Source organism: Ambystoma mexicanum, chromosome 14 (assembly GCF_040938575.1).
Source record: "Ambystoma mexicanum isolate Mex_15411 chromosome 14, UKY_AmexF1_1, whole genome shotgun sequence".
NCBI lineage: Eukaryota > Metazoa > Chordata > Amphibia > Caudata > Ambystomatidae > Ambystoma > Ambystoma mexicanum.
The window spans coordinates 29,893,657-29,919,971 of NC_090940.1; the positions used below are offsets into that span (position 1 = coordinate 29,893,657).

The 26,315-nt window shown below is 48.0% G+C and overlaps 1 protein-coding gene across 1 annotated transcript in view; it reads left to right on the forward strand.

Annotated features, from left to right (window-relative positions):
* BAZ1A (bromodomain adjacent to zinc finger domain 1A) overlaps positions 1–26,315 on the forward strand; it is a 956,777-nt gene that overhangs the window by 787,734 nt on the left and 142,728 nt on the right. Inside the window, exon 24 of the mRNA XM_069638454.1 lies at positions 22,499–23,046. Within this exon, the coding sequence (XP_069494555.1) occupies positions 22,499–23,046 (548 nt within the window). The remainder of the gene's footprint in view (positions 1–22,498; positions 23,047–26,315) is intronic.

Below are 26,315 nucleotides of genomic sequence, written 5' to 3' on the forward strand. Positions count from 1 at the left end.
TGAACTGTCTTTCTCCTAACAACCAATCACTGAGCTCTGGAGTCATACTGCCCACAGCCAATGACTGCCCTCTACCTAAGCCCCTCCTCTGGCAGCCATCTTCATATTTTTACCTCGCGTTCAAGTGTTTGGAGTCCTTGTGTTTAGCTCTCGAGCTTTTACTGCGTTTTTTCGCTTTTTGGAAGAGTATTGCTCTATTTTTCGGTCAATCGGGCCTTGTGCTCCATCGATCAACCTTTCCGATTAACATGGACCCATTTTCGGATTCTTCAGAGCCCCTCAAAGGTGAATTTCGTCGAGTTTCTTCATGGAGGCTTCCAAAAGATTCTTTCAGGCCTACGCCGCATGGACCATGTCGGAGGAGAAGGAGGATTGAACTCCCCTGTTCAAGATCTGCTATAGCTGCGGCATTGAATGTCTTTTCAGATGACAAGCATTCTGAATGCCTTTACTGTCAGTACCGAAGCACAAGCAGGAAGTTTGTGTTTTGCCAGGAGATGGCCCCTCACACGATGAAGGATCGGCACAGGCGCCTGAACGAGTGGCTACAAACCAAGGTCCCTGCTCTGGGTGGGTCCCAGCAGCATGCATCTCCCAGTTCCAAGAAGGCTGAGCAGGCTTCTAAAACCTTTAAGGGTGCCCTTCCTTCAGGGCTCCAACAGAACGCTAAGCACCGTAAGTCCACTGTCACTGGGAGAGCCGTTGCAATGGGCTCCTCGGCCGGGAAGGCACATTTGACGTCTCCAGCCTCCGTCACCAATCAACGCTCAGGATCTTCGGCCAAGAGGAAGTCAGACCATCCGGTCAAACTCAAGGAGAGGCCCAAGTCCATCCTACCGGTGAAGTCCAAGGAGGAGCGGGTCTCGGACCCTCCCCCGAAGGAGAAGGCCAAGCAGGACAAGGCTCCGGCCCTGACCGTGAAGGCCCAGGTGCACCAGGCGAAGGCTCAGCCTTCCATCGGGGGGTGGCAGCGTCTCTGGTGAAGGCCGCTGAGACGGTCCCGCAGGACGCGACCCATAAGGCCAGGATGTCACTTTCTCCTAGGAGGGAGCCTGCGTTCCAGACCAGAGAGAAGACCCCGGAGAAGCGGATGCCTGTGATCTCCCAGAGACCTTCACCGCTGGAAGTAAAGAGGGGGGGGTGCTGTGGCCCTCCATGGTACGGATATCTTCTCTTTGGAGGATCTCGCTGGTCTTACAAACGATCCAGGAGGAGGGGTGACGTAGGGAGCAGGCCCTACGATGAAGGTGACGACGGCGAGGACACCGCCGAGGAAGAGCAGCATGGCGACTAGGGGTGTCATGGTATTAGTTTTATGGCGGTATGATAACCTTCTTGCCAAATGACGGTATATCATGGTTATTGCGGTATAGCAGGTGGAGTTAACTAATCTTAACAAATATTTCCTTAAAAGGTCGTAAATTGTCAGATTTATCATCACAAACAAAGCCTGGCACGCAGAGACAGAATTGGGCTTTTCAACATACTTTCCACTGAAATGCCACCAAGTGCTTCCACCAAACACAAAAACACGTGTGGAGAGGAGGAGGAGGAGAGTGGGTGGGGGAGTCCTGCTGCGACCGGCAAAGCAAACTTAATAGCTTTTCTTAAGTGGTAATTTAGGCTTTTAGCTCCCCCACTGGCTACTGGTGAAGATGAACATGTTGCCATCTTGATAATCTGCATGCCACAGATCAATGGAGGCTGATGGTAGTATGTGCTTGTGTGCATACTCAAACTCGCACATGCACTCTCTCTTTTCGTTACAGCCTTAAGTTTAGTTGCGGGCCAAAAGGTGTTCAGTAATCATGAACATGTTACCCTTTGGTATGGCTGGAGAGAATACCCGCAGGGAGGAGTGAATTTCACGGTGCGACTTATATGTAAATTCAATGATAGAACCAGGGTAATACCCCATTGTCATATTTTTAGAAAACATTATCCATTATAAATATATAAACCCCAAAGCCGCCAACTCAAAGTAAATCCTTTTCCTTCTTGGCACTGTATTTATTCTTCTTATTGCTAACAATATGATTGTGTGTCGGGCACGTGTGGTTTACAGAATGGCATTAAAAACTGCTCCAACAAACTACTTGTACCAAAAAAAGAACATTTATTTTTTTTACATTGACTTTTTGCATTTGAAGTTCTTTAACTTACCATTTAAGTCAATGCTTTTAAGTTAACTTGTGAATACGCAGGCAGGTTTATCCAGCTGTAGCAAAATAGTATTATGAAACTTGTCTCTGCACATATTTAGCTGATCCTCCAGGAATCTAAGGCGGCTGAAGAATTGGTCTTTCATGGCGCTCACTCGTTGATCGCCTTGAATGAAAGAGTGACTAGTGGAAGTGTTAAAATTCACATTTTGAGCAATGAGCTTGCTGCTCAGTCACAGGTCATTGCTTTGAAAATTGGCCTAAACTTGCATTTTTCTGGAACCACATGGCATGGGCATCATGACCCCTCGCTGCCACAAAAAGTTTGTTTTGACAACTCTTATCCCCTTAAAGGGAGAAAAGTCACTCATGTGTGGTCTGAAAGCCCATGTTGTTGTTTCATTTGTCAAAATGTCATAGCCAACACAGACGTACTGAAGGTTGCATAGTGATCTAATCACTATAGCTTGTTTACCATCTGCCTGGTGTATTATGAAGGTCTGATGTCTGTCACCACTGACCATGTAATCCTAAAGGGACAGCGTTCAGTGGGCACTGTTGATTTCTTTCTTGATTCTTGCTATACATGTTCATTTACCTTCTTAAAGATCGTGGCAAAAAAAAAACCTTAAATGACCAAGTTAAAATACAGATCGGCACAAATATGGCCTAGACCACCACATCACCACAGCCCCATCATTACCGTTTTCCCCAGGTCTGAGTGCATTAGAACCCTTGTGATGCGAGTTCAGAGGGAGGAATGATTTCATGGGTGGTGTCACGAATTGAGAAAAGACCTAAGAAATATTTCACCCCCATTGCTCTGGATACTTCAAATTGAATGTAGAATCTGTCCTGTCTGCTTGAGTCCAGTGCCATATGCAGAAGGCAGGTAGGTGAAGGATCAAGCGAAGCAACCACGCTAGTGCCAATGTGCAAATCTACACACAGCACAGTGGTGGCGGGGACAGTCAGTTTATTTACTAGCAGAAAGCACTGATAGGCCCAGTGTTCACACATTCTACAGTAGTGTCGGACTGGGGCATAACATTTTCTCGGGCACCAACATAAAAGTGGCCCACAGTTGCAAATGGGAATTCATTCGTTTTGGAACACTGTTTGAATAGTACCCAAGGGGGAGATTTTTGATAAAATGTGATGTAAATTGTACATTTAAAAGAATATTTATTCAGCAACAGTGGTCAAAACTATTGGCCGCATGGTGAAGTCACTTATCAAACTAGCCCACTTTGGCCAAAAAAGTGCCCCACTTCGACCCAACAAACTGGCCCACACAAACTTTTTGTGTTTTTGGTTCGGCCATGGGCCTATTGCCCTAAAGGCCAGTCCATGACTGGTCTACAGAGCTAAATTTGTTTGTCGACATGCATCAGAAGGGCATCCAGTTCATTCCCCCCTTTGAATTCTGGGATGTGTAGTTCCCCGATCTTTCAGATTGGTGGGAAAACTACAAATCCCAGAATGCTAAGCTAAAACAGAACTGGATGGCTATCCGATCCATGACCATAAGAAACTTAAGTTCCTTGAATCTAAATCAAGGGGAGAGTCATTCCATATGCATGACAACACTGGTCGGCCTTTTTTTTATTTTTTACAATGTGCACAGCCAGAGCAAGAGCTGTTCCATTGTTTGTTTGCTCATTGCAGTAGGACCTTAACTTACTGAACTAATGGCACATGATGCCGGGCCAGGCTGAATCGATACATTTCTGCTCCTGCTGGCTGAGTGGTTGCTAAGCAAAGTGCTCCGGCTCCACTGTTTTGCCAGTCACTGAACGTTTTATTACCTTTGTTTACATAGGAACAAAACGAAAAATAAAATGCTCGCTTTCAGTTCAGGCCCTCAGCTCACCCTTTTGATGTCCCTGTGGTCTTGCTAATTGCAAATTGAAAATCGGGACAATCACCATCGAAGACCTGACCGGTAGCGCGGAGCAGCATGACTGTGTAAAAAAGTTTAAAATCTGTATGCTGCCTTTCAAATAAATAATGCCTGAAACAAAATAACTTTGTTCTAGTTTGTCCATGAATTCCAGGTCTGGAGGAGTCTATGAACTGGAGTCTCTGGTATGCTTATAGAGCCAGTCAGTTAGCTCATTGTACCAGCTTTGCATGGGGAACGCAAAGGTTCAGGCACTGGGCAGCTTTCAACAAAATCTGCGCAAAGTCGGCTGATCTTTGACCCAACTCTACTGATCAGAGAAAGAGCGGTCACCGCAGCAATGCTGCATTTACTAATGTGGCCTCACTTTCCCTATGCTCTTGTCTGCCAAACAAGGCCCCCTTGACAGACGGCACATCCAATAGTGCCAGACCAAGACTGCGCAGCACTTGCTTTCTGCAGCCTTTCCAAATCAGATTGAAAAACACACTTAACGGTATAAACAACCTGACTGTTATTTTTGTTCAATTAAGTTTTTCACAGTACCTTTAACGGTATACCATTATATCGTTACATCCCTAATGGCGCTGGGGGTCTGGGCTCACAGCCGGTGCCCCAGCGACCTATTCCACCTGCACCTCAGCTGCCACCCCACCTCAGGTACCTCCTAGGGACCTTTCGGTGGACATCCTCTCTGCACTGCATATGCTGGTCTCTGAGATTCAGAAAAGGATGCCTATTGCGCCGGCGACCCCGGCCATGAAGAAGAGAGTACACCCTCCACCTCCTTGACACCCTCCTCCCCACCTTCCCCCACACCCCCTGAGGGATGAGATATATCCGGGCGGATCATCAAGCGATACAGTGCTGGGGAGTTTGCGTTCATCTGTTCGGAGGCACGGATTTCCAGACCCCAGCACACCAGGAGACGGTCACGATAGGCGCTTCCCTTGAAGGATGGGGAGCTCACACCGGAAGTTTTCACGCAAGAGGCCTGTGGCTACCAGAGGAGAAAACATTGCACATCAACGTATTGGAGCTGCGGCAGTATTTTGGGCCCTCAAGGACAAGGTGGTGTGGGTCTTCACAGACAATACCACCACAATGTTTTACATCAGGAAGCAGGGGGGGCACCAGGTCCCCGGTGCTCTCCAAAGAAGCGCAGGACCTATGGCACTGGGCCATCGTCCAGGGGATGTTCCTCATCCCATTTCATCTGGCAGGAGTGAATAACACTGTTGCCGACTCGCTCAGCAGGGAGCTGCGCTCTTGCCAGGAGTGGGAGCTTCGGCAGGACCAAGTGGATCACCGGTTCCGCAGATGGGTCAATCCCCAGATCAATCTATTTGCGACCGCGATGAACACCAAGTGCCGGAGGTTCGCCAGCAGGTATCCTCAGCCGGAGAGCATGGGGGACACATTGTAATTCCCCTGGGACGGCCTGTTTCTGTATGCGTTCCCTCCGTTGCTTCTATGACTAGTCAAACTCAGACGGTCCTGGTGCAGGATGATCCTCGTCGCACAGGCGTAGCCATGGCAGATCTGGTATCCAGACCTGCTCGACATGTCGGCCTCCCCTCCAGTCAAGTTTCTGGTGGTCGCAGATCTTCTAGCCAGAGAAGGAGGTGCAATTCTGCACCCCGAGCCAGGATCACTAAACCTGAAGGTCTGGCTCCTGCAGCGTTAGAGTTTTGGGGTTACGACCTATCAGCAGATTGCAAGGAGGTACTTGCCAAGGCCAAAGTATCATCTACTCTCAAATGCTATGGGCATAAATAGAAGAGGTTTGCCGTTTGGTGCCGTGCACAGAAGATCGACTTTCTACGAGTCACGGCTCCGCAGATGCTACCGTATTTGCTGTCATTGGCCAAAGCGGGACTGGCCCATGCTTCCATCAAAGTTTATCTGGCGACTATCTCCCGCTACACCAGATCTCCGGGATGATAGTCGTTATGGTCTCACTGTCTGGTTAAGGCATTTGTCAAGGGACTGTTTTGTTTGTTCCCACCGGTGACTGCTCCGCCCCCGGTGTGGGAACTCAAGGTGGTGCTGAGTAGGCTTATGGGCCCTCCATTCAAACCTATGCAGAAAGTTCCACTGACGTTCTTGTCGTGGAAGACCGCGTTCCTCGTGGCCATCACATCTGCACAATGAGTGTGTGAGATTCAGGCCCTGTCCTGTAAGCCACCTTATTTGACATTTTACGACACAAGGGTGGTGCTGCGGAAGCAGCCCTCCTTCATGCCCAAGTGCCGTCGGACTTTCATCTAAACAAGTCCTTGGTGTTGCCTGTGTTTTTTCCGATGCCTTCGTCGCCAGCCGAGAGGACTTTGCAGTTGCTGGATGTGGCTAGAGCGCTGCGGTTTTACGTGGACCGCACAGTGTTTCCGCAAGACGTCACAACTGTTTGTGAACTTTGGCCCTGTGAACCATGGCAAGGCCCTCTCCAAGGCTTCCATTTCCATGTGGCTCTCCGCCTTCATCACCCATTGTCACCGGTTGGCAAACCGACCGTTGACTGGCCGTCGGAGAGCCCATTCGACCAGAGCGATCGCTGCAACTACAGCGTTCCTGTCTGGTGTGCCCCTGCTGGACATCTACATGGCTGCTACGTGGAGGTCGACGGACACCTTCACGAGATTCTACTGCGTCGACACAGATTCCAGGGAGGAGTCCAGTCAGCCAAGCAGTGCTGCGCAACCTGTTCGCTTGAAGGTGTACCTGGTGATGAGGTAAGCAATGCTTTTGTTGAGCCTTTGCCAACTCCTGTGGTTGTGCATGTGTGTACTCCTATGTATTCTTTATTCATGAGCATGTGAATCCATGCCAGGCCCCATGCTGGAGAAGGAACAAGTTACTTACCTGTAACTGTTGTTCTCAAGCATGTGTCTGGCATGGATTTGCATGCAAACCCTCCCGCCTGCCGCTCTTCTCTTGGTACTACTGCCACTTTATATGCTACCAAATCTGAAGATGGCTGCCAGAGGAGGGGCTTAGGTAGAGGGTAGTCATTAGCTGGCGGCAGTTTGACCCAGAGCTCAGCGATTGGTTGTTATAGAAAGACGGGTCAGAAATGAAACAAACTGATTTTTTTCTTTACCGAGGATTCCCAGCCTGACACCAGACAGGGATATTCATGAGCATGTGAATCCATGCCAGACCCATGCTGGAGAACAACAGTTAAAGGGAAGTAACTTGTTCCATACACAGCTACTCAAAGGGATTCACTTGCCGCGGTCAGACTTTCCCTCCTATCTCGGGTCCCCTTAAAGGAATAGTGCGCTCAAAAATGGAATTGTCCCAAGCGTTCGGGCATGTGGTTTAAAGCAATCTGTGATTGATCGCAAAAACATTTCCTATGCACCTTACCTTAGTTTTCCTCATTTTTACACAAGGCGAAATCAAGCATCAGGGCGCGGCCATCTTGTGCTAATCTTAGCCATTTCTGCATCGCCCTAGGTTGAAATGCCCTCGCAACACTAAACCATATCCCCTGAAGCTGACCTCACTAGACGCGTACGGGCCATTTCACAATGCGAATGCACGTCTTTTGTCAACGTTCTCTGCGCGTCAGCTAATGACATGTCTCCATGGAAATGGCAGGACGCCTCTTTCCTCAAGTATAAACCGACTGCTTCTCATCAGACATCAGTTGCTTTTTCAATCGTTTCACTGTCTTTTTTTGTATAGCCTGTGACTCGTTTCTGCTCTGTTCATCTATCTTTGTTGCTCGTAGCCTGTGTGAACAGATACTAGTACTAGCATTACTATTGATTTTAATTTTGTTGTATAATGGCAACAATACAGCCCTACCAGTAAGGGCCGGAGTATTCCGAGGTGGAATTAGTTAAAGGAGAAAGATGCAGAAACAATGGGGCATCGGACGACAGTTGGGAGGACGAATCACCGGATAACGAGCCTGAGCCTAGTCGCATGGAAGACATTGCCACCTGGTGTACTTGCAATCGTTGGAAGGTCATGCGAAGCAAGTAGGAAAAGTGCTGCTGCAGAGAAAACTCTGGATGCTTGGCCTACATATTGGAAGAAGACACCACCGCTATGCGTTACCGAGCTGCATGACTTCAGGGCAGCCTGCCTCAAGGTCCGTGTTGATGCTTGTGATCGTGCTTATGCACGAACATCGCGCAACAGTTCGCTCTCGCAATCCAAGTAACGAGTAAGTGTACTCTAGATGTGATGTCACTTAGGCCAATAACATTTCAGGTTTCTCTCCTATATTGTCGTAACTTTGATCTATCAATGCCAAATGAATGTAGTCTGGCAATTCAATATATCTCTCGCGATTTGGGGAAATCATAGTGGTCATCTTATGCGTCTTTCACGTACAACCAAGAAACAATATTTCTCTCTGCCCCAAACGTTATGGATTGCATGGGTGTTCAATTTTTAAATGTGTCTACACTTTAAAGCCCAAGTTGATTGTTTCATGTAGTAACATCTGTACTGGCAACTATGCCATAGGATACAAGATTACATTTTCAACTAAGGTTTGTACACTTATCATGTTCATTTAAATGCAGGTTATATTTTCTCTTCCACAGGTAGTACAGGCTGGTGGCCTATCGTTAGTTTACATGGTGGCTTCATGGGAGGCTTGGATGCCGTGTTCGGCGAGTAATACCCGCCTGTGTCGTTCGTGCCATTCGAGCCAAATTCCCCAGTGACAGCGGTCCGTACAGGGGATTTTCCCACACTGTGCTGCAACCCGAAGTATACAATTTGTAGTACATTTGTGCCATCAGCAACAAAATAAAATACAAATCATCTTTTATGAATAGTTTCAATTTTTCATTGAATCAAGGACACGCTCACTTGTCCATCCATCTCCCCTCCAGTATCAATGGCAGTTCGCACCTGTGGCCGTGCTCTCCCAATGGGGCTGGCAGGATAGGAACGGCCAAGCTGCCAAACACCATGTATACTTCAAAGGTATCTTCCGCGCAGGGGCCATTGTTCACATGGCCTAGCCAGACAGTGTCTCCAGGGTCCCCTGAATCAGACCATGCCAGAAACATGTCACTCATTCACATACACACCAACTTTTCTAATTCTTTATAAACCCCTTGATATTTATCCTGACAACATCTGTGAGCACTGGAAGTCAACTCGTGATCGTGCTACCTGTTCTCCTGCTACTAACTACCCTGCTTGCAGAATCTAATTGTTAGTCAAGGTAAGAGCAGGTCACCTAACCATCGCTTTCTGATCTCAAAATTTCTATCTATTTCAAACGAATGTACCCAGTAGTTTAATGTTCATTCATCTCAATGACTACCATTGTCTACTGTTTAAGTGTTCTGATCTCGATATATAGCAAATTTCATCAGTGTCAATTGTGACAGAATTTCATCTTTCTCGGACCATGTCTATAAGCATGTTTCCTTTTCATGCATGAAAGTACATTGAACCGACGAGTAACACGTTACGTTTGCGTCGCATCAATCAATTCTGTATGACAGTTATTCCAGTGTATATTGGACTACGCGACACAGGTTTTGCTTCTTTTTTATTTTACACATTACAATAAGAGAGCAAGTGGTTTACAGATAGTAGACACATATATAATCATCATACACAGTATGAGTGTAGCATATACAGAATAGTAGGAGACCAGCAAGAAATGCAACAAATTTCACATAATGAAGTAACAATCGAGGCATATCCTTTATGGATGGGGATTAGAGAGGAGGGATCATCAGTCAGTAACAGTGCCAGCGGATATAGAGGAAACATAGGAACGGAATGGAGCCCAAATATTTATGGGTCGTGATACTAGTGGTTGCTGACCGAACAAGCCACCTCTATCTGAAGCCCAAGTCACAGCTCGAAGCCACTGTGCATGTGTGGGGACCCCATGTTGGAGCCAGCACAACAGAATACAATGAACTGCTAGCAGCATACCCAGTCCTGCTAGTTTCTTGGCTTTGCGACCGAGTCTAGGGAGTTCATGAAAAAGACATGTCACTGGGGACGAGGTGACTGCATTCCAGGATGTCTGATATCATGGAGCAAACCTCCTCCCAGAACTGAGAGCGCTGTGGGCAAGACCACATCATATGTATGTATTTTGCATCGTCCGAGCCACATCTGGGTATCGGGGGGTGGGGGGGGATACTTCGACATATAGTGTAGTCTGATCGGGGTATAGTGGAACCTGTGGAATACTTTGAATTGGATCAATTTAAAGCGGGAGTTGAACGATATATCATGGGTACGAGCGCACATACGGCCCCAACGCTTATCAGTTATTTCGATTCGCAGAGCCTCACCCCAGTTACATCTGAGTTTATCAAAGGGAGGGGTGACCTTGGACTGAAGTAGAGCTTTATAGTCTGGAGACCTTCCCTCTAAAGGACATAGTATTCAGAAGTTCAGCTAGTATAGGATCATCTGGGGGAATTGCGGGAAAGTCCGGGTATATTTTCTTAAGGGAATGGAAGAGACCTATATATTGGAGCCAATGGGAGGGTGTCATACACAGGGATGTGGGAAGATCTGGTCATTCGATGAAGTTACCCTTGTCAAAGACATCTCTGACGGCCTCGAATCCCTCATCAGCCCAGAGATGTACCACAGCCGGGGATATGCAGGGAGCCTCCGGAAGGAAGTTCCAGAGGGGAAGGTTGCCATGAAAGTGATGGGGGGGCGACGGCCAGTCTCTGCAGTTTAGTTAAAGCCAGTGACGTGGAGCCTACAGGGTCAAGGGGTTCAAGCTTGACATGTTGGGAGGGGAGGACTAAAGAGCAGATATCGCGGCCCTCCATAGCAAGCTGTTCGAGCCAGGTATGAGGTGGGGGGTCTGTGAGTATAAACCAGTGCGAGGCATATTGTGCCTGGGCAACAATCCAATACCTTTCAAAATTAGGGGCGCCAAAGCCGCCCTCGGACATGGGTGCAGTTAGCGTGTCTAATTTGAGGCAGACAGCACCAAAATGCCACAGGAAATTTACGGTGCTGGTCAGTGATTGAAAGAATTTGCTGTCATAATGGTATATTTAAGGAACTTATAGAGGAGTTCGGGAAGTACAATCATTTTCAGAATGCCAATTTTGCCTGCTAAAGAAATGGCTAGTGTAGCCCAGCCTGTGCATTTCCTGGTAAGTGTAAGATATTTTCCGAAGTTGTCTGTGTATAAAGGGCCAGATTGACGAGCGACCACTACTCCAAAATGGGTGATCTAGGTCTGTGACCATGTGAAACCCAAGGGGTGGCGGGGGAGAGGAACTTCGATCAGCGGAAATAGGCTAGATTGGGAGCAATTCACCCTGAGACCTGACCAAAGTGTATGACATTGTCAAGGATCGGGGCTAGATTGTCCGCAGGAGAGCGAATGAAAAGGAGAGCGTCGTCGGCATATAAGGAGATGATCTTGGGAAAATGAACAAGTCTCAGACCTCTGTGTGCATGCATTTGACGTATCCTGTCAGCTAGGGGTTCGATGGCTATGGCAAAGATCAGGGGAGAAAAGGGACAGCCCTGCCGTTTACCTGTGGCAATTTGATAGAGGGTCAGACATCTGTCCTCTGTGCGGACTCTGGCCACTGGACTTCTTACCTTGTAACGTTCTTTCGATGGGATGTTCCTCTGACGTATTCCTTATCTTTGATAATTCGTCTCCAGCTTGCTGGCCTCGGAAATTTTTTCTCTGTAGAGGGTGCTGCGCGTCGACGTCCGCCAACTCGATGTCCCTCGACAGCCACCGTATCGGCGCCGACGTCACCATGCCCATAAATAGCCACGCGCAGCGTCCGTTGTTCAGTTCCGTTTTGTAGCATAAGATAAGTCATGCCTGAATTGGTTATTGACCTTGAAGGAGCGTAAGCTGCAACCACAAGGGAAGTATTACTGCGGGGATGGATGGGAGGGGCGATAAGGAATACGTCGGAGGAACATCCCATTGAAAGAACGTTACAAGGTAAGAAGTAACTTGTTCTTCGAAGGGATTGTGTCCTCCGACGTATTCCTTATCTTTGATAGACTCCCATAGCAGTGGCATGTAATCGGAGGTGGGAGTAATAATGTCATGTATCCCTTTTAGGAATGAACCGCATGTAATACGGCTTTTCCAAATCTGCTCTCTTGACTAGCGGAGGAATCCAGGTTGTAAAATTTTGTGAACGTATGTGCGGACGACCATGTGGCAGCCGCACATATGTCTCGGACCGGTACCCCTCTTTGGAGGGCTGAAGAGGCTGCGATACCCCTGGTTGAATGAGCCCTAAGATTTTGGGGTGGCTCTTTCCCTGCCAGTTTGTAACATTCCAGAATGACCAAAATAATCCATCTGGAAATGGTTTGTTTTGTTATGGGTAGTCCCAACTTGTGACCTGAGTATCCTACAAACAGTTGGTCTGCTTGCCTAATACTAGCCAGTCTGCTGATGTAAAAGCTCAGCTCGCCTTGGGTCCAGCCCATGTAGTCTTACTTCCTCTTTCCCCGGATGGGGAGGAGGGTAGAACGAAGGTAAGGTAATTTTCTGAGTAACATGAAATTCAGAAACCACCTTTGGGAGGAAATTAGGCTCCAGCTGTAGGACGACTTTGTCCTTATGGAAAGCTTGTAGCTCGCTCACCCTCCTAGCAGATGTTAGTGCTACCAATAGGACAGTTTTAAGCATGAGAAATCTCAGCGAACAAGAGTGGAGTGGTTCGAATGGAGTACCCATTAGGAAGTTTAAGACTAAATTTAAGTGTCATAAGGGAACTTGGAATGGTCTTGGAGGATAAACATTAGTTAATCCCTTGAGAAATCGTATTACTAGAGGTAGTTTGAAATACGATGGTTCCTCCGCGTTGCGCTTGAAGATTGAAAGCGCTGCGAGATAGCCTTTTACAGTGCCAACTTGAAGGCCTGAGTTTGCCAAGTAGAGTAGAAACGATAACACCGTTGATGTACCACATGAAAAAGGGTTGATATTCCCTTCTCTACACCAGCTGTAAAATTTGTTCCAACAGCAGCGGTATAAAGACTTTGTTGCTGGCCTTCTGGCCGAAAGCAAGACCTCCATGACGTGATCAGGGAGGTCCCAATCCTTGTACCTCACCCTTTCAGAAGCCAGGTGTGAAGGTTGAGGGTTCTGATGGAGAACCTGACCTCCCTTCTGCGAGCGAAAATTCTCTTTGAGTGGAAGACGGATTGGAGGGCAGATGGACATATCTAGAAGGTTCGGGTACCACGTTCTCCTGGCCCAGTCCGGGGCAATTAGGATCATGGTTTTCCGGAATCTTCTCAACCTCCTGATCATTTGAGGAATAACAGGGACTGGTGGAAACGCGTAAAGGAGTGGGAACTCCCAGTCCACTACGAATGGCGAGGCTTTTCCCAGGGAAGTGTCCAGGACCGCTCCAATGAACTGGAGTCTCTGTGATGGTATCATCTGTGACTTCTTTAAATTGAGAGAGAAGCCCAGTTTGTGAAGGAAGTGGCAGACGTAATCTAGCTGGGTCTGAGCTTGTTCCGAAGATACAGCCCTGATCAGCCAATCGTCCAGGTAGGGGTAGACGTGGATCCCTTCCCTCCCTAGACTCTCAGCCCAGCCACTACCGACATTAGCTTGGTGAAGACCCTCGGGCGTAGGTCAGCCCAAATGGCAGAACTCGAAATTGATAATGAGAGTCGCCAATTGCGAACCTCGGGTATTTCCTGTGTTCGAGATGGATTGGCACATGGAAATAAGCATCCTGAAGGTCCAGAGATACCAGCCAGTCCTGGAGCTGGAGGGCCTGAAGGATCTGAGAAAGAGTTACCATCTTGAACTTGTCCTTCCTGAGGAACTTGTTCAATTCTCGAAGTCCAGGATGGGTCTGTCCTCCGTCCTTCTTTGGTATGAGAAAGTAGGGGGTGGGGGAGTACCAGCCCTTGTTCCTGTCCGCTAAAGGTACCGGTTCTATGGCACCTTTCTCTAGCAGGTCTATAATTTCCTGCAAGAGGAGCAGATCTGGAACTTTTAGAGAGCTGTGCCCCGGTGGATGACTCTGAGGGATGTGTAGAAAGGGTAGCAGTAACCCTGGGCAACTGTCTCAATGCCCAAGCATCTGATGTTATAGCCTGCCATTCTGTCAGATGGTGAGTTAACCAGGTGTTTTGAGTGGAAAGACCTCAGAGTGGTTTGGGGGCAGCTGATGCAGATGCCGAGGGTAAAGAGGCACCTGCTGCTGCTGCGGCTTTAGTACTTTTGACCCGTCCACCTCGGGTGGATCTCCTTTGGCCTCTTTGAGCCGGCTGTCCTCTGCCTTTCCCGAATGCGGAATAATAGCGAAAGGACTTTCCTCTCCCAGAGGTTCCTGGGGGGCAAAAAGGAGTTTGTTTGGATTGCAGTTCCTAACGATTTTGCCGCTGCTTTAGATGTCTGCAACTTTTCCAGACTGTCATCAGCCTTTTTACCGAATAAAGAAGAGCTGTCAAAGGGCATATTCAAAAGTCTGGCCTGTACATCTGGAGCAAAGCCAGACTTTCGCAACCACGCATGCCTGCGGATTGTCGTACTTGCCGCCATGGCCCTGCTGATACTGTCAGCGGAATCGATGCCAGTTTGAAGTGACTCGCACATGGCATCTTTGCCATCTTTAATAATGTTAAGGAAGGCTTCCCTTTCCTCTCCTTCGGGTATGCAATCAGCCGCTGATGAAGCACACTCCCACAGTGTGTGACTGAACCTGGCGAGCATACAGGTGCCGTTGATGGACTTCAACGCCATACTACAAGCAGAAAAGACTTTTTTTTGCCATAGAATCGTACCTTTTGTCATCTCTATCCTGTGGGACAGTAGGGTAAGCGGACCTGCTGCTTGATGAAGTTGCCGCTTGAACCACCAGGCTCTCCGGAGTCAGATGTTTTGATAAGTATTCAGGGTCAGCCGCAGCCACCCTATACTTGGCTGACAATATTTTATTGACTGCAGGGATAACTTCAGGAGTTTCCCAATTAGATGAAATCTTTCTTTGTAAGGCTGCATGGAAGGGGACCACAGGATCCTCCTGTGGACCTTTGTCTAATATGTCTTTCAGGTCATCCTGTTGAAAAACAGGTGAAGGCGCAGACCAACCCATAAATTCAATAATCCTTGCCATCAGGGTTCTATAGGGTGTTTCGGCATGTTCCCCTGGGTCTGGTTTAACAAATTCCACTTCTGGGGAAGTGTCCAGCCCACTTGCCTCATGCAATGATTCCTGTAGGTCGTTCAACCTTCTTTCCTCAGAGGTGAAATCCTCTGAAACAGGTAGTGTGGTCCTCTGCAACCCGAAGGTTTCCTGGGCAGAATCCTCTCCTTCATAGATTGAAGATAATCCGGGGTACTTTGACCTCGGAAATGGTGTAAAACCCATTTCTAAGGCATAAGGAGCCAAACTCGTCATTATTGGGTGAGAAAACGTCGATGTCGACGCCGATGTGACAGGCTTCGAAGGCGTCGAGAAAACTGGAAGAGGCCTTGAAGAACTCTAGAGGATCGGGATCCTACTCGAGGATGTTGACGACGGTCTCAGCGTCGTGCCGGAGGCTCTTGGTATCACCGTTGGCTGTTAAGTAGCCGTGGTTTTCTCTTTCATCGGTGTCGACGATGGCGTCGAGTCGATCGACCGATGCGTCGAAGAACCCTTCGACAACGGCGTCGATGGCGTCTTCTTACCCGATGGCCCGTGGCGCTCTCGGGTGGACTCTTTCGCCGGTTGCAGCGACTCACGGCGTTTCGATTTTTTGGGTTTTTCACCCGGGGTATCACCCTCAGCTGTCTTCGAGGGGATAGAGGCCGCTTTCTCAAAGACGCTTAGCATTTTCTTCCTGATTTCCTCCCACTCAGCCTGAGAGCTGTGTTTTGTGGGGCAGGAGACCCTTTCTGGGGAAACAGAAGATGACGAGGAAGGGGATCTTCGACATCTCTTCTTTGAGTGTCTTGATCTCGACGAATGGTGGGAGCTACTTCAAGATCTAGAATGGGAATGCTTTCGACGGCGAGGAGACGAATGCCTCGACTCAGCCGAAGAAACTTTCGAGGAGGTTTTGACTGACTTACCTCTCTCGAGCTTGCCCTTGCGCTCCTTCAAGGCTTTCGCCGTCATGGACATGCAGTCCTCACACTCCGAACAATGGTGCTTGGCTCCCAAGCACCACAAGCAGATCCTGTGTGGATCTGTTATCAACATTTTTTTTTACCGCAGTCTCGACATTTATTTAAGCCGGATCGTGGTGGTGTTGGTTCCGATGAAGAAGCCATCGAGAACGAGTTGGTATTTTCGAGTAAATCTAGAAGGTTTATCTGACTGAACTGAGCAACGATATTCCGAGGCCCCATGAAGTGCGGAAAAACGGAACTGAGCAACTGACGCAGCGCGTGGCTATTTATGGGCATGGTGATGTCGGCACTGATACGGTGGCTGTCGAGGGACATCGACTCGGGGGACGTTGACGCGCAGCGCCCTCAACAGAGAAAAAATTTCCGAGGACAGCAAGCTGGAGACGAATTATCAAAGATAAGGACTACGCCAGAGGACACAATCCCTTCGAATAGAGAAATCTGACTCGGGTCTGAAAGCGGGCCCCGAAGATGCTTTTCTCGAGGACTTCTGCATGTCAAGGGTGGCCGCCACTGCTTGTATGGTCTGGTCAATACGGGAGAGAATATTGAAAAGTCGACGCAAATTAAGGGTCTTGGAGTGCCCCGGGATAAATCCTGCCTGGTCTGGTTGTATGATGTAAGTCATATACGGGGCTAGTCTCAGAGCCAGCACTTTGGCATAGATCTTGACATCACAATTAATGAGGGAAAGAGGTCAATATGAGCCACATTGAGTGGGGGGGGGGATTTGCCTGGTTTGATGAGCACTGAGATTTTAGCCTCGCGAAGGGATGGGGGGAGCATGCCCAATTCGCAGGATTCCTCCCACAGTGCATACAGTTGGGGGGCCAGGCGGGCCTTAGTGCTTATAAAATTCCACCGAGGGGCCATCGGAGCCAGGGGCTTTTTTAGAGACCCAATAGTCTATGGTTCATGGTCGTAGTCTCGGTCGAAAGGACCGAGTGGGAGACTGTCCAAGTATGCCTAGACATCTACCGCAGGAATACTGTCTACATTGGAGTAGAGGGATTTGTAGAATGAATGGAATTCTGCATTAATAGCTTGTTGACGAGAGGGCCAGTGTGCCATCAGACCTTTCTATAGCCGGGATGTGGGGGGAGCTGGACTCCTGGCGGGGAAGCCTAGCCAGGACACGACCAGGGCGCTCCCCTCCCCCCCCCCCCCATACCTGCAAGCTGAGTGGGATCATCCAGGAACTTCCTTTCCCGTTCCGCATGGGAGCAGAATGTGTCTAGTTCTATGCCCATATCAGAGAGGGTGATGAGTGACTGTGAAGAGGCATGTTGGGTCTCAAGGGAGGAGAGTTGAGATTCACTCTTTGCAATGTCGCTCCGGATCACTTTAAGGATCCCGGACTCCTTGGAGGTTGCTATGCCCCTAATGTAAGCTTTGATAGCCTGTGTGCGGGGTGAACCAGTGATTAATGCAAAGACGTCGTCTATGGCGGTCTCCAGTTCCGTCCTAAAGGCAATGTCTAATATCAATCTCCAAGACCGATGTCCATTGTTGTCGGTCCCCCAATCTAGGGAGATTGTAACCGGGCAATGGTCGGAGAATGTTCTGGGAAAAAATTGCCATGTGTGTGATGGTTCTGATTAGTATGTCCGATACAAGCCACCTGTCGATCCGTGAATGGGAGTCTTGCACTGAGGAATAGAAGTATGATCGAGAGTCCGGATACACCAGCCTCCAAGCATCTGACACCATCACCTGGGTCTGGATTTCTATGATAGTTCTAGCTGCCTTAGTGAGTTGACAGGGCCTAGAGCCCGACCTATGCAGATCTACGTCCAAGATGGTGTTATAGTCCCCACCCCAGCGGACAGGGACAAGGGGGAAAACCCAGACAGCAGGGATGCCAGGTGCGTGTTAAATCCGGGATCATCCACATTGGGGCTGTATACATTAAGGAGTATAACTACACTATTTATGTATCGGGGTCATGACTGCGGTTCTGGGTGGAATAGTCTGTATAGTATCGTTGGGGGGCCCCATGATTTAGTGAACCGCTCGCATCCACCAGTGCGAGCAGGGGTTTCTTGCAATAAGAGCAGTTTCACTCTGTGCCGTTCAGCATACCGCTGTAGTTTCCGCATCTTTACTTAATTACCCAGCCCCCTAATATTCCAACTCATACAAGCAAGCTTATCGACCGTCATCGGGCCAAGTAGCAAACATTTGTAAAACAAAAGTTGGGGCATAAGCTCCACAGAAATGTGAATAGGGCCCTGATTAAAATATGTGAAACTGGGTATGTTTGAGTATTCTCGCTCCCTGCCGCATGCCAAGCAATATTCATCATAACACCCCTCCCAATCCTCCCCCACCCTTCTCCCAATCAGAGGGGTAAACACCCAGAAAACTTCCAACCAAACTAAGAACAGTGGCATCATCGCCTGGTGGGGGGGTCTGTGCGTCGGCTGTGGGTGACCATACCTCCGAGACGTGGAAAAAACTAGGCATTTTTGTGGTGCATAGTGTGAAGAGAACAAATTTGTGACATTGAGCAAGGAATCAGTTGGACCAGAGTAGACTGTGGACCATAGGCTCTACCACTGACAGGCTCCTGTACACAACAGGTATTGTTACAGGGTTATTGATGAACAAAGCAGCATGAGCTTGACTGCCGAGGTGTGTCTGGTCATCCCGGGAAATGTTCGTCGATAAATTTGGAGGCTTCCTCAGGAATGGTGAAGAAGTATACTTGATTTGAGTGTTCAATCAAAAGTTTGGCCGGATAAAGCATTGAGTATTTGACCCCCAGGTCTTCTAGCCTCTACTTGGCAGCCAGGAAAGTCCTTGCGCTCCTGTTGAACAGACACAGAAACTTTGGGATGCAAGTGGATCCTGGAGGAACCAAGGAAGAGTTCCCCCTTGGCTCTTGCCGCCTGGAGGAGTGCGTCTCTATCGCAATAGTTTAAAACTTTTGCAATAATGGGACGAGGAGGCGCACCCGGCTTAGGTTTTGCAGTCAGGGCCCGGTGGGCGCTCTATTGCGAATTGTGGGGGAGCATTTCGGGAAATCTAGTAGCATGAGCAGGGTGCATTCAATATAGTCTTCCATAGGACCGTCAATCTTATCCTCCGGGACCCCGATAATGCGACAGTTGTTGCGTCTAGAGCGCGATTCAAGAGCTTTGTTTTTCTTACTGACGTCCAGAACCTGTCTGGAGAGCGTGGTCACCTCCGCTCGAAGGGTGGCAATGTCATTCTCAGCCACTCAGACCCTAGTCTCCACCTGCGCAACCCGGTTATCAGTTTTTTCCATGTGTACCACTATCCAACTCAAGCTGCTGGCAGATTCCGGGACCAGACTGGTAGTGGGGTCTCTTGTTTGATGGAAAAGCAATGCATAGGTCCGAGCACAGCTGGCAATACAGTAGGGAGGTAATAGAGTAGTCCTCCAGGAGTTGGATTTCTGTTGGCTGTGTGGTTAGACTCCTCCGGTCTTTTGAGGGAATATCTTGCATGGATGTGCACGAGGGTGATCTAGTTCAGGAATATCGATCCCCTGATTAGTGCTGAAAAGTGTGGTAGTCCACTCTACTTGACTTGTGGGGAGTCAGTCTTTGGTTCTTCATGCTTCTGTGTACAGGCTAGCAAGCACGCTAGCAAGCACGCCTGTTCCGAGGATCAAGTCGGTTTTGGGAAATGGGCCTGCGTGGTAATGGAGAAGGGCTACGGGATCCGAACCTAGTATTCCCCTTTGTCTAGCTTCTCATGTAACATTTTTTGTTAGCCTTTCCTCACTGAATGGCTGGTCGCAGTGGTTTCGTTTTAAATACCATGGTGTGAATTTACTGCGGGCTGCGTTCGCAGCTGCAGTAAAGCACCCAGGGTGCCATTTTTGTCAAAATGTCCTCGGTCTTCTTTTTTCACCATTTCTTTGTGGAAAGGTCCTTGAGATTTACTCTGCGCCCCAACCAGGCTTGGTCCCATTGTTCGCTTTGCCTTTGGTGGGATTCACGAGTGAAGCCCGCCTCTGGCTCCATGGTGTCTGGGGTAGGCAGGAAGTGAGGGAGGTGCCCGACCCTCCCTGTGCTTAGTCTCCTAGGAGACCAAAATGCACTCTGTGGTGATTGGCCGGCTGACTGTCCGGCAAGGACAGCCACCCTGCTGGGTGAGTGGCAGCTAGGCTGGAATGAATGGGAGAGAACTAAATAAAAGGCGAGTCTCTTGGCTTGGAAGGCAGAGTCAACCACTGGACGAAGGAACTGAAGAAGAGCTTGAAGAGGACGACTGCTGCAACTCCTGGACCGTTGGTTTGCCCGTTGAAGCCCTGCTGCAGGTCCAAATCACCGAGTTCGCATCAACAGAGAAGCCCTGCAAGGACGACTTCTGCCTTTCAGTTGGTAGGACCAATCAACTCCCATGTAAGCCACCTGGACATCCATCTCGGAGTTGGCTGAATTTCCTCAGAGTTGTTGCAGGAAACCGTATAGCCAGGGAGAGGGGCCCCAGATGTGCTTTGCGTGTAAACTGGCCTAAAACTTTTGGAAGATTCTCCAGACTCCCACGAAGCAGGACTGACCAAGTCTGACCCCCCTCAGTTTAGTGCGGGACCTCAGGTGAGAGGAAAGTCCACCTTGACAGCCAGGAACCGCGCTTATTGCTGTATGCTGTACCGCAAGGAGCTGAAACGCGAAAAAGCCACTCAAAGTAAAGATTGCCGGTTGCCAGCTTTGACGCTGCCAATACAGTGCAGGAGTCCCCCCGACATCCTCCCTCTTGTCCCCATTACTTAGGCCCAGGAACAATGAGATCTGCAGAGCTGTAAAGGAACAGATCTCTTCAGCTGCATCTTTTTCTTCTTTACTAAGGTACTATAAAACTAGCCTAAGAGGATTTACCTCTTACTGTGGAAGTGCTTTTAACTCCTGCAACTCACAAGTCTAATCAACTTGTGGCCCTACATTTGATTCTTCTTTTTACCAAAGACTCATAAGAACTTGTGAAAATACTTTTCCATTTACTTACCTGAAGTGCTGCATCCTATACAAAGGTGTTAGCCTATTGACTTTGGCTTAGCCTATTGAATTGAATGACTTTAAGTGCTATCTAAAAGTATTTGCCCTGCTTATGAATATTTGTAAATTCTTGTGTTCTAATAATCCTTGCCTTTTACTTACATTTTAAAGAGTATTCTGGATGCCAACAGTAAGGTATTAATGGCCCCAGCACCCTTGTTACTGAAGTCACCTGTGGGTGTAGGTTGTCTGTGGGCCATCCCAAAAGGGCCTTGTCTGATCCAGAAACTCAGAGTGTACAGTATTGAAGTATATTTCTGTGTTACCATTATATTTGCTTCCTTCTGAAGAAGGCTTTATAACTGACTGATGAATTGTTTATGCAAGGAACCTTGAGTGTAAGAGTTTATTTGAATACCTGTATCTGTGAATCTTTGTAACTCCACTAAAGCTCACATTTCCCCTCTTGAGATAAGCCTGGCTGCTCAATACGCTTCCAAAACGGTGTAGTACAAGCTTATACCAAAGGTTGGGTTGCCTATACCTTTAGTCATAGTTGTTTGTAGTGTTCCCAGAGGGTAATGCATTCAAACTTTGCGTAACGGGCCTCTAGGGAATATATATGTGAAGTTCCTCCCTCTGATCTGTGTTCTAAAAAGTAACATTGGTGTGTAACTGTATCCATTCTTAAAAGAAGAAAGTTACACATGCTGCAAGAAAGAATTGCAACAGGGTTGGTCTAATTAAGTGATTCTGTAACTGAATAAGTGTATATTCTGACCAATAGGGTCTGATGCCCTTCAATTACTTATTGTATTCTCAAAGTATATCTAACCTGGTTTGACTCCCCAGGAATATCTGAATGCCATTCTGAATGTGTTATAGGTTTGACTCACCCTGACTGCTGATTGTAATCTAAGTAAGGTTATACCTTTGAAGACCATGCATGTCTTTATATGAGGTGTTGTAGTACGTACTTATCCAAGATTTATCTTGACCTACTTGTATATAAATGAACCATTTATTGTTACTAAAGATGGATAGGGTTTCAGTGTTTCTTTGGACCATATGTATGCTACAATTTCTTTGTACCAAGCTGCTGTCCTATCTCTCTCCCTCCTAAAATAAGCCTGGCTGCTCTGTCTATGCTACCAAATGTTCCCTAGTGGTATAACCTTATACTAAGAGTGGAGTTTTGTACTGCCTCAGATATGGTTTTATGAAGCCCTTAGTTGAACTTTAGAAAAACTGTCCTTAACAGGCACAGAAGTCACTACACTAAGTAACTTTTTGTTTGTTGGTGCTGTACTGAAGGGTGTCCGAGATATAAAAAGTAAGTAGAATTGAAACCATTTTCCATTCTCGTTTACAGCCCACTGAAGAGAGGACAGCTGCAAGTGCCGGCGAGAACCAGAGGCGGCAGATCCAGAGGAGGCCGTGGAGCTCTTAGGAAGGATACAAGTAAAAGCTCTCGAAGTCAGCCGAACACTCCAAAGCAAAGCTGGCATGCTGCCAGAGGACGGGGCCGCGGTGGGGGGCGTGGTCGGGGACGGGGTAGAGGTCGGGGCTCAGTTAAGAAAGCAATGTCTGAACCTATTCCAGAACGAAAGACTGCTTCTCGTCTGAGCAGCCGAATCCAGCCAAGCTATGTAGCTCCTGACTCGTCAGACGAATCCATCACTGATGAAGTGAAACCTCGGGGCAGAGGGCGAGGACGCGGGCGAGGAAGAGGGCGAGGGAGAGGTAGAGGATCAAAGACTGCTAATAACACGCCTGATCGAAGCCCTTATGCGTTTCGCCTCTTCCAACTTGATGGTACAGACTCTGCCCCAGGGGGCAGGGAGTCATATGGGTCTCCACAAGATCTGCCGATCGTGATCAATGAGACTTCTGGAAGGGGACGGAAACGTCAGTCCACAGGTGCGTAGCTGTCGATAAACCTGAATACTTTTGGCGATGATCTGAAAGTCTTGACTTGTAGTCCTTTTTTAATAATTGTTTATATTGTAGAATTGAGAGGTTTGCCTTTGACTTGCCTAAACCTTGGATGTTCTGAAATGGAGATTTTGAGCGTGTGCTATTAGCTCCTAAATTGTTACTTGCTCACAGTTTACCATATACATGCCATCTCTCGGCCAACTCGCGCTTAACCATGGTATGTCTCCTACGCACATGGAGTGACGTGCTGTTTTTCTCTTGCATGAGATACTATTTTCTTCTATAGGCCACAGCCTTACTGTTGGGTTTTTCAAAGTAACCACCTGTTGAAAGACTTCGAAGAGGCAACCTAGGGGTTTGCAAGGTTATTCACAACCCTGGTTGAGCTAAGCCACTCTTAAGTAATGCAGATCAAGCAGCAAGGCTGAACTAAGGAGGAAGGGTGCACTGTTGTGTAGTTCAGTTAACATTTAACAGTAAGTGAAAAGATTCACATAGGCAAGTATAAAACCATCCATTTATTTCTGTTTTACACTAAGGCACGCTTAAACATTCAAAGGCCAGAAAAATCTGCTAGATACTGTGATAGATCAGAACTAGGGTGCGAACAAGGTGGTGTTATTTTTAGAACATGTCTTTATTTTAAATCTGCAAAAACCTAAGCTGTCCCAAACTCTAGGGTGCTTTAGACCTACTCAAAAGAAAACTTGAGAAAGGGTGCTAGTCATGGCATCTGTTAAAAGTAATAGTCAGCTGTCCAGAATCCTATACTAACCAAGTTCTGTCCCTACCACTAAGGAACGCCATGGATAAACTCAACAGATATGCAATTGCGCTTAGGCCCTAGGCAAATGACTATTGGTTGGCTTCCGACCCACCACCGCTCCCCCAGTGTTAAGTCTTTGCCAATAGGGGCCTTTCACCACTAACTTCTCGTTTGTTCATGTCAGTCTAATCAATGTCTCTTGCCCTGTCCTGGTTTCTCTCCCCCCATCTTGGGGCCTCCAGTGTTTTACCCGACTTGGGGTTTTGTCTCCCCTTCCCCGTCTTGAGGTTTCAGGGTTTGATTTCTTCTACCTCCTTGGGATTTCAGGTGTCTCACCCTGCCTTGGGGTCTCGGTGTGGGCGATCCTCCCCTCTGCTCAACCCTTGCAGCCACCACGTACCTCTGTTCCTGCATCTATGCTAGTCAGAAGACTGAGTCCTGCTGCCACCTCCAGGTGTCTAGAACCTATCCGTTTTCCCTCCCCTCCATAGACCATCCTGCTGGGCCGTGACTTGGCGAGTCTTTCCACGTCGGTGGTTAGGTTTCTTCAGAGGACGTGGCTTCTCAGTGCTCCTTTGGGAAGAGCTTTCCTGGCTCTTGGAGCGGTAGGTTTGCCTGCGTTCCGCAGGCTTGGCCATGGCCTTCCTTGTCACGCCTGGGATACACTCCTTGCTGTCCAGTCACACCTTCCAGGATAAGGCTGGGGTTTTGCGGCCCCCCACAAGCTCCTTCCGATTTGTTGCTGTTGGGAAGAATTCTCATATAAGTGCTAATTCCCTTCACCTTAGACACTCAGCGACTTTGCTGGATTTTGAGGACTTCATTCTTTTACCTGGAGAGAGCGTGAGCCTTTTTTCCCACTCATGTATTTTGATGTGTATTTTACTTGTGTGTTTATTTGATCTTGGGGTTTTCTGACTTCATAGGCATCATCTTTTCATGTGTGTTACACAGCACCCTCAGTGCAGTGACACAGGGAAGCCCTTTAGGCTGTCCCAAGGTTTAAATACCTTTTATGGGATAAACTACTGTTTCCCAGAGTAAGTAAAGTGAAATGGACTTCACTAGTCTTTTTAAATTCCTAGACCCAGCACACACTATCTTACAATAGAGTGCTGGAGGGGTTACCTAGTATACCCTATGTCTAGAAACTCATGTAGCAGTCCCCTGCTACCCTTTCCTATCGAAATGGCTGGTGGCAGTGGTTTTACAATGAACTAACATGATTTTTCCTCACCGCGAGCACCGGTAGCTAAAAATCGCGGGAGCCATGTTTTTCAAGACGGTGCCTAAGCCCCCTTTGTTTAAACAGGTCCCGGTCTTCTTTTTTCGCCATTTCTTTTTGGAAAGGTCCTCCTAGAGTTTGTCTCTGCGCGCCAAACTAGGTTTGGTCCCTTTGTTTCTATGCCTTTGGCGGGCTTCAGGACAAAAGACTGCCTCCGGTCCCTGAGTGTCTAGGGTGGGCAGGAAGTGAGGGAGGTGCCTGAAACTCCCTGTGGTTAGTCTCCTAGGAGACCTAAATGCACTCTGGCGTGTTTGGCTGGCTGACTGACCGGCAAGGACAAGCCACCCTGCAGGATGAGTGGCAGCCAGGCTGGAATTAATGGGAGAAAACTGTTTAAAAGGCAAGTCTCTTGGCTTGGAAGGCAGTCGACCACTGGATCGAAAGAACCAAAGACAAGCTGGAAGAGGATGGCTGCTGCAACTACTGGACCGTTGGTGTCCCCGGTGGAGCCCTGCTGCAGGTCCGAATCTCCAAGTTCATCTCCACAGAGAAGCCCTTCAAGGACGACTTCTTCCTTTGAGTTGGTGGGACCAATCGACTCGTAAGCCACCTGGAGACCATTCTCAGAGCTGGTTGTATTTTCCTCAAAGTGCTGTAGGAAACCGAATAACCAGGGAGAAGGACACCAGTTTGTGTGCTTGAAGACAGCTACCGGAATTGAAGAATTGCCAGTTTGCCAGCTTTGTGACCAGTCCCTGTGCAGTTAAGGAATCCAACGTCCTCCCTCTTGTCCCCACGACTGAGGCTCAGGAACAGCGAGATCTGCAGGAACTGCAAGGAACAGAGGTCTTCAGCTACATCTTTTTCTTCAATATAAGTTACTGTGAAAACCCGACCGAGAGAACTTGCCTCATTGCGAAAGTTCATGGAACATTGGCAACTTTCAGGCCTAGTCGGCTTGTTACCCGACATATGAACCTTTCTTCTGTGAACTACTTCCGAGAACCGTGGAAAAGACTTCAGTTTAAATACCAGAACCGTTTTTATCTATACAAGACATTGACTTTGGCCTACCTATTGCATTGAATCAACTCCTCTGGTGAACTCAAACTATTTGCACTGTTTTAAAGTAACTAATATTTGTTTTATTAACTTATGCCTTTTTGCTCCTAATTCAAATGCTCTGAATGCCATTTTGCTCCTCCTTCAAAGTAGTTTAAATGTTTCAGAACCGGTTGGTGTGAAGTATTGTAGTATATT